The sequence below is a fragment of the Caloenas nicobarica genome, chromosome 18, assembly GCF_036013445.1.
Source record: "Caloenas nicobarica isolate bCalNic1 chromosome 18, bCalNic1.hap1, whole genome shotgun sequence".
NCBI classification, from domain to species: Eukaryota; Metazoa; Chordata; class Aves; order Columbiformes; family Columbidae; genus Caloenas; species Caloenas nicobarica.
Window position 1 is genome coordinate 9932269 of NC_088262.1, and position 12175 is coordinate 9944443.

Below are 12175 nucleotides of genomic sequence, written 5' to 3' on the forward strand. Positions count from 1 at the left end.
GAACACGCCAAGCAATGCTTGGCCTTTCGTGTGAGTATAACTAAAACGGCTTGGTGATATCTGGGAGACCCAGGTTCTTGGTTTAGTTGTGCAAATGCCCTCAAATGCTTCTCTTGTCCAATTCAACTTGGAAGTCTTTTTGTTTCACGGTTCATACAAAAGCTTTACTAAAAGTCCAAAATTATAAACTCCAAGTCTGCACCAACGTGCCATTCTAAGAAATGTCCAGCAAATAGCTTCTTTTTGCTCCATCCCCAGCCCTGGCTGCCCTCCGGAGATCTCGAATCCCAGATAAGTCACTTGGTGCTGTATCAGCTGGGCTTTCTGTTGGGAAGCTCGACACCCACTACATCTCACAAAATTTAGCAAACTTACAGTGCATTGCATACGGTCTTCTTTGGTTTCTGTGGCTATCAGGAGATCACAAAGTCTCATTTCCTGGAGGAGCTTCCCCGCTCTCAAGTTCTGCATTCTTTGATTTACTAGGAACTCTTGAAGCCCGTAGCCCTGGAAATACTCGATCCAACATTTCCTGAGGTCTATGGCTTTGCTTGTCAGTTTGAATCACTGCCAAATTTAAAAGCTCAATTCTTTTATCTTGAATGTCACTTCACCTTGCTTGAATGTTATTATTGCTTGCAATTGTTTTCATAAGTCTCGTCTCCGTAACAGTTTTGGAGACCCAGGCATAGATGAGAACTTAGGAATTCCAATTTGTTTTCCCAATTTCTATTTCATTGGCTGTTGAGGAAAGCTTTCTCTTCTTGGCCAGTAGCTCCCACAACAGTTACAAAATCTTCATCTAATGGTATCAATTCCTGATTCAAAACTGAATAAGACGTTCCAGTATCAACTAAACACTCTGATTCTTTTCCCTGTTTTCCTCGTCTCTCTCCTGAGTTTCACCACCTCGGAAGGGCAGGGCAAATAATCTTCAATTCTACACCCCGTGGGGACACACACTCTTCTATCTCGCCCTCCCCTCTCATCAGGGGAGTTTCCTGTCTTATTCTACACACTGAACGGCATCGTTTCAACTTCCCCTGAGCTTTATTCCGCTCCCTTTTTCATGTGAACACAGCTGGATCCTGTGGTGGCAAGTTAATACCGCATTCTGTCTGCCACTCTGGGGGTTTTCGCAAAGTGAAAAACGTATCAGCATACATGACCTGAGCCCACTTTCCTTCTCTCTTCAAGAATAACGTTCACGTGGCATAATTCAGAGTTTCATTCAGAGGCCACTTTTCCTCATCATCTAATTTATACAATGGCGACTGAATATAATATGTCAGCAAGGTTTCTCTGTTCACATTATCACCAGGTGGTTCCCCAATCTCCTTCCTGTGAGCTAACATAAGGTTAGTATGAAGTTAGTTATAACGGATGAGTTTCTTACTATTAATTACTAGTCAAATATAAGCTAAGCGCTCTGCTTCTAAACAACGTGTTCCTTAATCTTCAGGTCTCTTTGTCAGGCAGAACGATTTAAAACTTGAAAAATATCCCCTCGTTTTGCAGGTGGTTAGAAAGCATTTGCCATGTCGTCGTTGGTTAACGATGGGGACGTCTTTGTAACTTAATCCCAGTCTACATTAATTTAGCAGCTTCTCTTCAGTCCAGAGAAGGGAGGACGGTCAGGATGCCGGCAGAGGTGAAGTGTTGTAGGGCGCTTTCCTCAGGATCTCCATAAATAACCGCATAACAGCAAAGAAACAGTCTGGACTTGGGGCCTCTCAGCAGGAGGAGCATGAGACAAAAGAGACTTGGGCTTTTAAAGCCCCACAGTCTGTGCACCCGCTCTTCACGTATCCTTCACAAGCCTGTTGGTCCAGTGGTAATTTTGGGTCGGGGGCCTTCGTTGTTTCTTCTTGGATTCTCTTCCTCTGTCTTCCAGGCAGTTTTTTCTCTGTCATTCTCTCGATATTTCGAAGCATAGACTACAACTAAAGGAATTTAAGTGATTAAACTTATTCTGCAACAGTCCTCCCTTTGTGTTTATTAAGCATCCCTGCTAATGTGTCCAAACGAACTCCTGAAGTCTCTAAGGCCTTGAACTCGTAACCACAGTCTCACATACGATGTTATTACAAGTCACAACAGAACCAGAGCTGACAGAACGGCCACTGGAGCAGAGCCTGATGAAAGGTTCCTGTAGCAGCTGTAGAGTGGCACTCGCCCTGAGGGATGGAGGCCAGACCAACTGTGGCGTCACGGGCGCTGGGGAAGAACTTCGCACTCTGAACTCTCCGAGATCGTTTTTGAAGAGAAAGGAAGAAAGAAAATCCTCTAAGAAATGGTAGGCCGGAGAAGGGAGGACAGATTGACTACTTGCACAGGTGGAGATGCATTCCTCAGGGCCTTCATAAATGAACGCGTATACTCAATGTCATCGTCCACGGAAGAGGAGGAGGGCGGAGGGGTTGTTGACAGTCGTGAAGTGTTGTATCGTGCTTTCCTGAGGGACTCCAAGAAGTTTCTCTCCTCCTCTAAGCGTTTGTCCTCCTGAGAAGAGAGGAAGGATGCGTGGGATGGATCCCAGGCAGTGCCACAGAAACAGGGTCACAGTCCAGGGTGTTGCTCATCAACAAGAGAAGGATCCCAAAGCCTCCCTCGTGCCACGGCCCCCCATGAATGGGACCCCTCCCTGGCTCCTCCAGGGCGCAGAACCTCGCAGTCTGAGCAGGACCCGCAGGGGAAGCCTCCAAGAGCGTCCCTGCCTGGGGAAAGACCCAGCAGGGACCTGACGGCACAGGATGGGGACACCACAAAGCCAGAGTCCAGCAGAGCCGGCATCTCCCACCCAGGGAAGGGCTGAGCAGAGGGCAACCCCTTCGAGCCGAGGACGATGTCCATCTCGGGTTGGACGTGGAGCCAGCCTGAGACAAGCTGCGAGCATCCCCCTCTCCTTGCCTCTGCTGTCACTCCTCTGGCTGCCCGCGGCTTCTTCCAGCCCACCTGGCCCAGCCCAGGGCTCAGCCCTGATCTCAGGAGACCCCCCGGCTCTCAGGGCCCCGTCGGGTTCACCCAGCCCAGCTCCCCCAGCGGCTCCGCAGTCCCTTCCAGCCCCGCTCTCCCCCGCCTCACCTGCTGGGCCTGGAACTTCAGCAGCTCCACTTGGGTGCTGTACATGGAAGCTAAGGATGCCCTTTCCTGGTCCAGACGCTGCTGCTCCTGCTTCTGCTGCTCCTGCTGCTGCTTTAGATGCTCCTGCTGCTGCTTTAGATGCTCCTGCTGCTGCTTTAGATGCTCCTGCTGCTGCTGCAGGACCTGCAGCTTGTTGCGGAACTGGGATTCCATCCTGCGTGCCTCCCCCAGGGCTCGCTCCCCCTCCGCGTGCTTCTGGGCCAAGAGCTGCAAGGCAGAGCGGCTGGGGAGCTTGGGGACAGGGACCCTCGCTGCCCTGGGCTGGGGCTCCTCTGCGCGTCCCCTTGTTCCCCTCCCGGCACAGGATTCATGACTTCAGGAGGGCTGTGAGACCCCGGCTGTGCTGCCAGCCCATGCACCGCTACGAACCGTGGTGCAGACGCTCGGCTTACCTCTTTCGAGCTTCTCATCAGCTCCTCCTGCTGCTGGACACGCAGCGCGGCCCCGTTCACCTTCTCCTTCTCCAGCCTCAGCTCCTGCCAGGCCTTATCCAGCCTCTGCCTGTCTCTCGCCAGCTGCTCCTCCTTGGCTTTCAGCTCCTGGCCCTGCATCTTCAGCTCTGCCCGCTCCTAGGGTGGGCACGGGGGAAACCGATGAATCACCTGCCCTGTCCCGGACACCATCTCACGTCTTCTGAGGGGGAGGCAGAGCCCCTGTTGAGCTCCTCCTGTGGCCGCTTTGGGTGCAGAGCAACAGCCCCCGGTGCTCCAGCAGTGCCCTCACCCCTCCACCTGTGGGGACCAGGGCTGGCAGAGCTGGGACCGGACACACACACACACTCCTTCCTCAGAACGGACGCAGCCCCTCACCGTGCTGCACACCCTCAAACACGCTCACCGCACAGCAGTTCCTCGGCACTGGAAATACCCAGCCTGAGTGGTCCTTTGCCACCCTGGCAGCCCTGAAAACTGCAGCTCTGCCGCACTGTCTGTGCCACATGTCCCCTCTGGACAGCCCTGGGGGGAGCAGAACTGGCTCTGGACACGTCGCCGTGGCACGGGGAGGTTTTGCCTCATCCACCGTGGGGGTTTCCTCTCCCCAGACTCACAACAGAGGCGGCTGCGCCTGGTCTGGCTGCCCAAACTCCTCACGGGTAAAGGGGAGAGACAGAGTTGATGCTTCAGTCAACATCTGAAACGGGCTGGTGGAGCCTGTTCCTGGGACACCCCCATTCTCACCACCCCGAGCGACATCCCTGTCACCAGAAGGCAGCGCTGAACATCTCCCTGGTGAGCAGGACCCACCCGTGAGCCTGCCAGATGCTGCAGGGACAGACACCATTCACGGGCTCCAGGCCGGGGACCTCCTGTGGGCCAGAGAAACGCCCCGGACCCAGCCAGGAGCCTGGCCCGGGCAGAGGACACAGCGTGGGCTCACCTGCTCCAGCAGCCGAGTCTGCTCGCCCAGCCTGGCCTCCGTGTTGGTCACCAGCTCCTGGACACGGCTCCGCTCCTCCTCCATGTCCCTCTTGCACATGTTCTGCAGGTCACTGGAGAACTTCTCCATCTTCTCAATGATGCCGTCCAGAGACCTGTGCAGAGGAGCGAGGGGAGGGTCACCCTGGGGGACACACTTTGTCTCACTGCGAACGAGACGGGGACGTGTGCTGGGCCATAGGCTGGGCAGCCCTGCCCCAAACCTCTCGGGATCAGAGCACAGCCGAAGGAAGATGCAGCTGCTGCTTCGGGGAGCACAGACAGATACTAAATAACAGCCCAGCATCCCTGGGGGCTGCGGGTGGGAGAGAGGATGGGCCCTGCTCCTCCTGTGCTGCGGGCCTGGTTTCCCGGTGGACAGGGAACACCCCAGCCAGGGATCAACGCGGGGACACGACACCGGCTGTCTGTACCTGGTGTGTGAAGTGGTGCTGGTCAGCACATCCATCTCTTGCTCTTTCAGCCACTTCACGTGCTGGAGCTGCTCCTCGTGTTTCTTGCGCAGTTCCTGGACAGACCCCCTGCAGGACACGGGGAAGGAGCCCAGCATGGGCTGTTACAAACTGGTGCTCCCCGTGACGGGCACCGTGGAAGAGGCTCGGTCGTGGGGCTGAGAACCAGGTCCCAGGAGCTGAGCTGGCAGGGTGGTCTGTCACGGGGCATCCCACAGACTGCCATCCACATCTGGGACGGACCACATTTGGGGGTTATGGGCTTCTCTGCCTAAAACCAGATTTCTCATTGACCCAAACTATGCAGACATCAGCAACTCATTGTTCTGAATAAAAGGAATCTGGGGGAGAGAAAACATGGGGTTCAGCATCTTTCAAAATGCAATGCATTCCGTCGGGATGATGTCTCCAGCCAGATCTCCCTGTCTCCAGCTGCAAAGCAAATCCCCACTCCAAAAGCCACTGAGCTGCCCTCAACCCAGCGCTTCTGGACTCTCCTTTCTCCTTTCACCATCTCCCCAAACCGTTCCCTGGTTCCTTCACCCAGAGCGGGGGTACCGGCACCACATGCCGCTCGTGCCGCTCTCACCTCTGCAGCTCCCGCAGCCGCTGCAGCTCCAGCCGGTGCTGCTCCCGCAGCTCCTCCAGGTCCAGCCGGTGCTGCGCCAGCAGCTCTGCCCGATCGCGCGCCGTGTCCTGCCACTGCTGCCGCAGCTGAGCCACCAGCTGCTCGTTCTGCTGCCGCAGCATCTCCACCCGCTGCCCGTAGTTCTCCTCCAGTAGGGTCACTGAGGTCCTGCCCGGAGAGAGCCCGTGAGGGGTCACGGCACCGAACAAGTGTTGCTTTCATTGCAGTACCCGGCACTCTGCACCCAAAGGGCACACGGGGATTTAGCAGCAGATCGGTGTTGCTGTGTGCGTGGGGAAACTGAGGCAGGGGCTGCTTCGCTCTCCGCATTCTGAGCCCTGAGCCCTCTGCTGCTGCCCAGTGCGGTGCCCTGGTTGGGGACTTGCTGGCAAAGGGACAGGCCCCTCCTCTTGTCACCCACCCAGGGAGGATTTGGGACGCGCCCCAGCACTGTCCCCTCAGGGGAGCTGGATGGGGCTGTAGGCGAGGACCTGCCGGAGGAGGGGAGCACAGGCCAGAGCCCGCTACCTGTGGCTGCTCTTCTGGAGATCCAGGTACTCCCGGTGCTGCTGCTGCGCACTCTCCAGCAACAGTTTGTGATGCGCCCGCTCCTCCTCCAGCATCCGCACCTGCCGGGCACCCGGGGAGAAGGTTCTTGTGCTGCCCCGGGGACAGAACCCCCACAGCAGCACTCGGTGGCCGTTGGCATCTCTGGACAGGGAGGTTGCTCCTCTCTCCCATTACCCTGATGCTGTTTGGAGCAGACGTGGCCCCTTTTCCTCCCCCTGGCTCACCCATGTCCCCCTCCACAGGCGCTGGGGCTCACCTGGCTCTCCAGCTCTGCCACACGGGCCTGGGCGCTCAGCAGCTCTGCCCGACACTCCGATGCTGCTGGGGAGGCGGCCAGCTGGCTGCAGGCAAAAAGCACCCGATGTGGTCAAGCCGAGGAGGCCATGAGAGACAAGATCCCTCCCCAACACCAGCTCCTGCCTCGCAGCTGAAAGCCTCCGTCCCGCTTGGCTGCGGCAGGATTTAGCCTTTTGGCTGCCGAGGGAGCAAAGACCCCAACAGCTCCAACCCTGGTGCTCCCCTCGCTGCACCCACCCCCTTCCCCGGGCACCCCCAGCTCACAGCCCCTGCCCGCCGCTCGAGGCACTTGGGCTGCAATTCCCTTCTGAGCCCCGTTCAGAGGGCACAAGTCTGAACCCGCACAGGGGAACGGGACTGTGGGCTGGATCAGCGGGACAAAGACCCGCGGCATTACCCCAACCGGAGACAAGAAAGTGCTTAAATGAATTTCATAACTCTGAGGCAGGCGTTGCTGAGAGCTGCTGCTGGAGCAGCCACACGTGGAGCAGACGGGAGCGCTGCGGCCATTGACCGGGCCTTTACCTGACGGGAGAGCGGGGAGCCAGCCCTTCGCCCGCGGTCTCTGAGGGCTCGGCCTTTGTGTCTTGGGCCTCCGAGGGCTCGGCCTTTGTGTCTTGGGTTTCCAAGGGCTTGGTCTTTTTCTCTTGGGCCTCCGAGGGTTCCGCCTTTTTCTCCTGGGTCTCTGAGGGCTCAGCCTTTTTCTCTTGTGCCTCCGAGGGCTCAGCCTTTTTCTCTTGGGCCTCTGAGGGCTCAGCCTTTTTCTCCTGGGTCTCTGAGGGCTCGACCTTCTTCTCCCGGGTCTCCATGGTCTTGGCCTCTATCTTCTGCACCTCGGCCTGTGCTTCGGCTTTCCTGCGAGCCAAGGCAGCCGTCAGCCAGTCCATCGGGTCGGGTTTAGCCGCTGCCTCCTCTGCAGCCCCGAGCTGGCTGGCGGGGCTGGGCCGCCCGGCTGCGGCAGGGCTGGGGATGCTGAGTGCCGGGCTGCCCTTGGCTGGGGACAGCGGGTCCGGGTCCAGGAAATCGTCATCCTCCAAGCCTAGCCAGTCGTCTCCGCCCCTTCTTCTCTGCACGGGGTTCCGTCTGCCTGGACGACGAGGTGTGGAGCGGAGCTCTGGGTTCGGTTCGCTGCCGCTGATCTCGGCAGAAAACCTGAGGAAGGAGAAGCAGCTGCAGACCTGCCTGCAAGGGGATGCGGGGACCTGCCTGCTCAGCCGCAGGGACAGCGGGGTGGTGGCTGGAGCTACAGACACACGCACAGCACCGTACCTCACCGACTGCCCCGTTGCCGGCTGGACCGCGGGCCTGGAGCCCATCGAGGGCTTGTAGGCTCCAAAGACAAGTTCCTCCTTGTCCCAACGCTTTTCCTCCTCTGTTCAGACAAGGAGCCTTGAGCCAGCGCCCAGAGGAGCAGCTGCTGCAAAGACACCAGCCCTCCCCTCCTCCTCCTCCTCCTCCCAGGCTGCCTCGAGGGCAGAGCACAACACTTCTGCATGAGCCGCCTTCCCCCGCGCTGACCCAGAGCCCGTTAACCGCCCTGCTCACCCCGACAGAAAGGGCATTTCCCCTGCAAGGGCATTACAAATAAAGCTCGCTAGCCCAAGCCAATGCTGTCAGCTCTGCAGACCTTCCCAACGTCCCTGGCTGGGCTCACCTGGCTGCTTTGGGAGCTTTTTATCCAGTTTGAACTCCCTATGCTCTCCCGTACCTGGCTTTTCCAGGACTTTGGCCACGGAGCCTCGTCCGAACAACTCATCCAGCTTGGAGCGCGCTGGCCGGAGCTCCTCTCTGTGGGGACACGGTGGCAGATGGTTTCTCCAGAGGCAGGGCTGTCCCTCCTCACACAGCCTGGCCAGGCTGCTCTGGCTCTTCTCTGCCAAACCAGCTGCTCTTGCCCCTTGCTGGGACCCACGGGCAGAAGCTCCAGCATCCCCCCCCAGCACGGTGGCACCGGCTCAACGTGCAGCCCGCCCCCTGCGTTACTCCCACCGCCTCCGCACTGCCCTTACTCTTTTTTTGGGCCATTGCCAATTCCCATCGCATCCAACAGGTTGTCGTCATCCACATCTTCAAACGTCGATGTCTTCCTCCTCTGGACCGGGGCCACCGTGCGCAGGGGCGTCTGGCGTGGGGGTAGCTCTGGGGATGGGATCGCACATGGGAGGAGGTTTGAGCAGGGCAGGTGTTGGTTTTTTAAACAACAAGAGATCCAAGCAGCCCAGTGGGATTTATCGGGGAGAAAGGCCATTTGAGGGGAGCATCGGACCCATGAGCATCCCCGCTGCAGGAACAAGAGGGGCGAGTGCCTGTAACAGCCAAAGTGCAGCCGGGACCCACCCAGACGTGCCCCCGCTGGGCTTTGCCGTGGACCGCGGATGCTACAGCCACCCAAATCCTGACCCCAAAAACTTGGTCTCATTTGGCACCGTGCAGAACAGGCCGGGTGAGGCCCAAGGGAAAATCTGAGCCTCCCTTCCCGCAAAGGAAAGGCCAGTTCTGTAACCTGTGGCACTCCCTGAGCTGTGGCACAACCAAGCCCGTTATTGAGTTGCTCTAGAAATGACCGCTCTGCTTAGTCACAGATGGGACTGGGTGGCTTTCGATTTCATCAGCTGCGACCTCACACAAACTCAGCCAGGCTGCTGATTCCTTTCCTACAAGGAGGAGGCATCCAGCAACCTGCTTACCTTTCCTGCTGCTCTGTTCCGGTGTTGTCTCAGAGCTGCTTTCAGTGCCACGTTTCACGGGCATCTTCCATGGCCCAGAACCGGGTCTCGATGTCCCCAGGAAATCCCAGTCCGCGTCGTCCTTGTCCTGGAAAGCAAGAGGATGAGGACGGGCACAGGGTGAGCGCTGCGGATGCCTCAGCACTGCTCTTCCCTTGGGAGGCTGGTGCTGGGGGCCATGGCTGCAGCGCACGGGGGCTGAGATGGGGGGATTTCGGTACTTGAAACGCTCTGTGCCCTGAGTCCTGGGCTGAGATCCTGCTGCTGCCTCCGGGAGAAGCGTCAGGAACACCCAAGCCCATTGCTTTGGGTGAGGGCTCTTCCTACGACGCTTGAGCCGAAGCGCACCCAGGAAGGCTGGGCTGCAGCAGCATGTGCCCCCGGGCTTTGCTCCATCCTCGGTACCTGGAAGCCCGTCTCCCACCGGACACCCACTCCCCTCTCCTGTCTTTTCCCCCTGCCAGCGATGCCCGAGAGCTCAGCCCCAGCCCTCAGGACATCCAGACTCTCTCCCCAAATTTGGGCTCACCCCTGCAGCTGCCTTGTTCTCTGCAGGGACCTTGCTGAAGAAATCATCCTCTGCAAACCACCTGTCGGGGCAGGGAGCGGGTGCAGAAGCTGAGGACGGGGCAGGTCAGGAGGACGTGGGGAGCACAGAGAGATCTGAAAGGCACTCACTCCTTGCCGGCCCGCACGCTGCTGCTCCAGGTTCTCCCACCGCTGCTCCCGGCCGGCTGGGAAGCTCTGGCAGATGTAACACGGGGTTCAACTGGAAAAACGCAGGGAGAGAGCAGGATGATGGACACGGCCATAGCCCAGGCCTGGGCACTCCACAGGGGGATTTGCCAGCTTCTCATGGACCACAGAGGCTTTTAATCAGAGACAAACTTCCCTTCACCTCCCCAGACCGACGGGCAACCTGTTCAGTGGCCTCTGGCTCTGGGAACCCGGCTGTCCCCCCTGCTCCCTGCTGCCTCCCCCCTCACAACTGGAGCCTCTCGCAGATCAAGGGCTGTTGCACCAGCAACTCCTGCTCCCAGGAAGGGAGGACCAGGACAAGGATGCTGCCCTTTCAGCTGCAAAGAAGCTTCATTTTACCATCATATCCCCGCAGGTCCTCAAGGATGTCATCAATAGAGCCTGAAACAAGACAAATTCAAGGTGCTGAGGCAGGTGAGCTCATCAAGCTGGTGCAGAAAAGCTCCCAATGTCAATAAGGCTTGCTCTTCCGAGATCCCCCAAGAAGAAAGATTTGGTCTCAAGCACCAGCAATGTAATGTCTGCCATGTCTTCCACAGAGAGCTGCCAGGGCCAGGACTTGACCCCAAATGCACTGCTTCAGTATCAGGGGCAGCAAGAGGCCTCTAAACCAGCAGTTAGGGAGCAGGGAGGGGAAGAACTCAAATAAACGCATATATTCTCCTCCAGATTTGGGAAAACCCACAGGAACAGAATATAGGAGCCCAGGAAGCAAATCCCTTTGACTGGAGAGGCAGGTGAATATGTTTGGGTCAGCAATGACACAATGCACTGAGCTGCACCTTTCACACAGGGATGGCGACCGTTCCGGTAGCCAGGGCTGCCACCTCATCCCAGTGTCCCCCCTCCTCCGTCCCAGGCATCCCCAGCACACCAAAGCACCTACGGACAGGGAAAGGAGACCATGCCAGTGTACTTACCACTTATGCTTCTCTTGGCTCGCGTAGCCTACGGAGAAAGACAATTCCCTCATTAGAAAACCAAGCGAGTCTGAGCTGGACTTTCTCAGCACACTAAAGCCAGAGGCAGGTTTCTCCAGAGAAGCCCAGCAGCACCAGCGAAGCCCTTGTCCCGCCCGCGCTGCTTGGGAAATGGCAGGTGAAACCCCGGGCAAGCAGAGAGATGTGACACCTTCAGTGACACCAGGGAGCTCAGCCCCTCCTGCCTGCCAGCTGGGCAGAAGCCCCCAGCCCTCGGGATGGCTCCTGCCTGCCAGCCAGTGCCACAGCAGCACTGGGGATTTCCCAGGCCTGCCTGAGCACCCATCACACTCACCATGGCAAGAGCCGGGCTTTCCCTTGCTCAAGATGGTCTCCTCGCAGATTCCTCCGCTGTCAGCCCCCGAGGGGGATCAAAGATCCTTGCTCACGTCCACACTCTGACCTGCAGGGAGAGGAGGATTTCCCGACTTGCTGTTAAACCTACGTCCCCCTGCCGCCCCCCCGGCTGGCTCCCTGCTGCTCGCGCCTCTCCAAGGCCCTGGAAACCAGGCTCCATCTCAGCCTTAAACACACCCGCAATCACAGAATCGCAGAAGTATTCTGGTTGGAAAAGACCCTCAAGATCATCGAGTCCAACCATAAACCTCACACTACCAAGTCCGCCCCCACCCCACGTCCCTGAGAACCTCATCTCTGCATCTTTCAAACCCCTCCAGGGATGGGGACTCCACCACTGCCCTGGGCAGCCTGTTCCAGTGCCCCACAGCCCTTTGGGGAAGAAATTGTTCCCCAGATCCAGCCTCAACCTCCCCTGCCGCAACTTGGGGCCGTTTCCTCTCATCCCGGCGCTTGTTCCTGGGGAGCAGAGCCCGACCCCCCCTGGCTCCAAGCTCCTTTCAGGCAGTTCAGAGATCAGAAGGTCTCCCCTCAGCTCCTGTTCTCCAGCTGAACCTCCAGCTCCCTCAGCCGCTCCCATCACCCTTGTGCTCCAGCCCCTCACCAGCTCTCCTGCTCTTCTCTGGACACACTCCAGTAGCTCAAGGCGTCAACCGAAGTCTCCAGATCCACAAGTCGCCGAGATGAACAGCACCTCCCGCGATGCTGCAGGACGGAGCAGCCGCCGCGGCACCGACCGCACCGACCGCACCAACCGCACCAACGGCACCGACCGCACCGACCGCACCGACCGCACCAACCACACCAACGGCACCGACCGCACCAA

General features: G+C 58.3%; 1 protein-coding gene across 1 annotated transcript; it reads right to left on the reverse strand.

The window, feature by feature from the left end:
- Positions 1-1029: 1029 nt before the first annotated feature.
- Positions 1030-11509, reverse strand: LOC135996291 (fas-binding factor 1 homolog). Its single transcript, XM_065648113.1, is given in 19 exon segments — positions 1030-2502; positions 3085-3351; positions 3537-3713; positions 4522-4675; positions 4994-5101; positions 5622-5828; positions 6189-6289; positions 6487-6571; positions 7053-7270; positions 7361-7466; positions 7530-7666; positions 7787-7899; positions 8182-8315; positions 8537-8666; positions 9215-9700; positions 9703-9777; positions 10352-10393; positions 10933-10960; positions 11438-11509. Coding segments are annotated over 19 exon segments (2856 nt in total). The 3' UTR covers positions 1030-2286.
- Between the last annotated feature and the right edge of the window lie 666 nt (positions 11510-12175).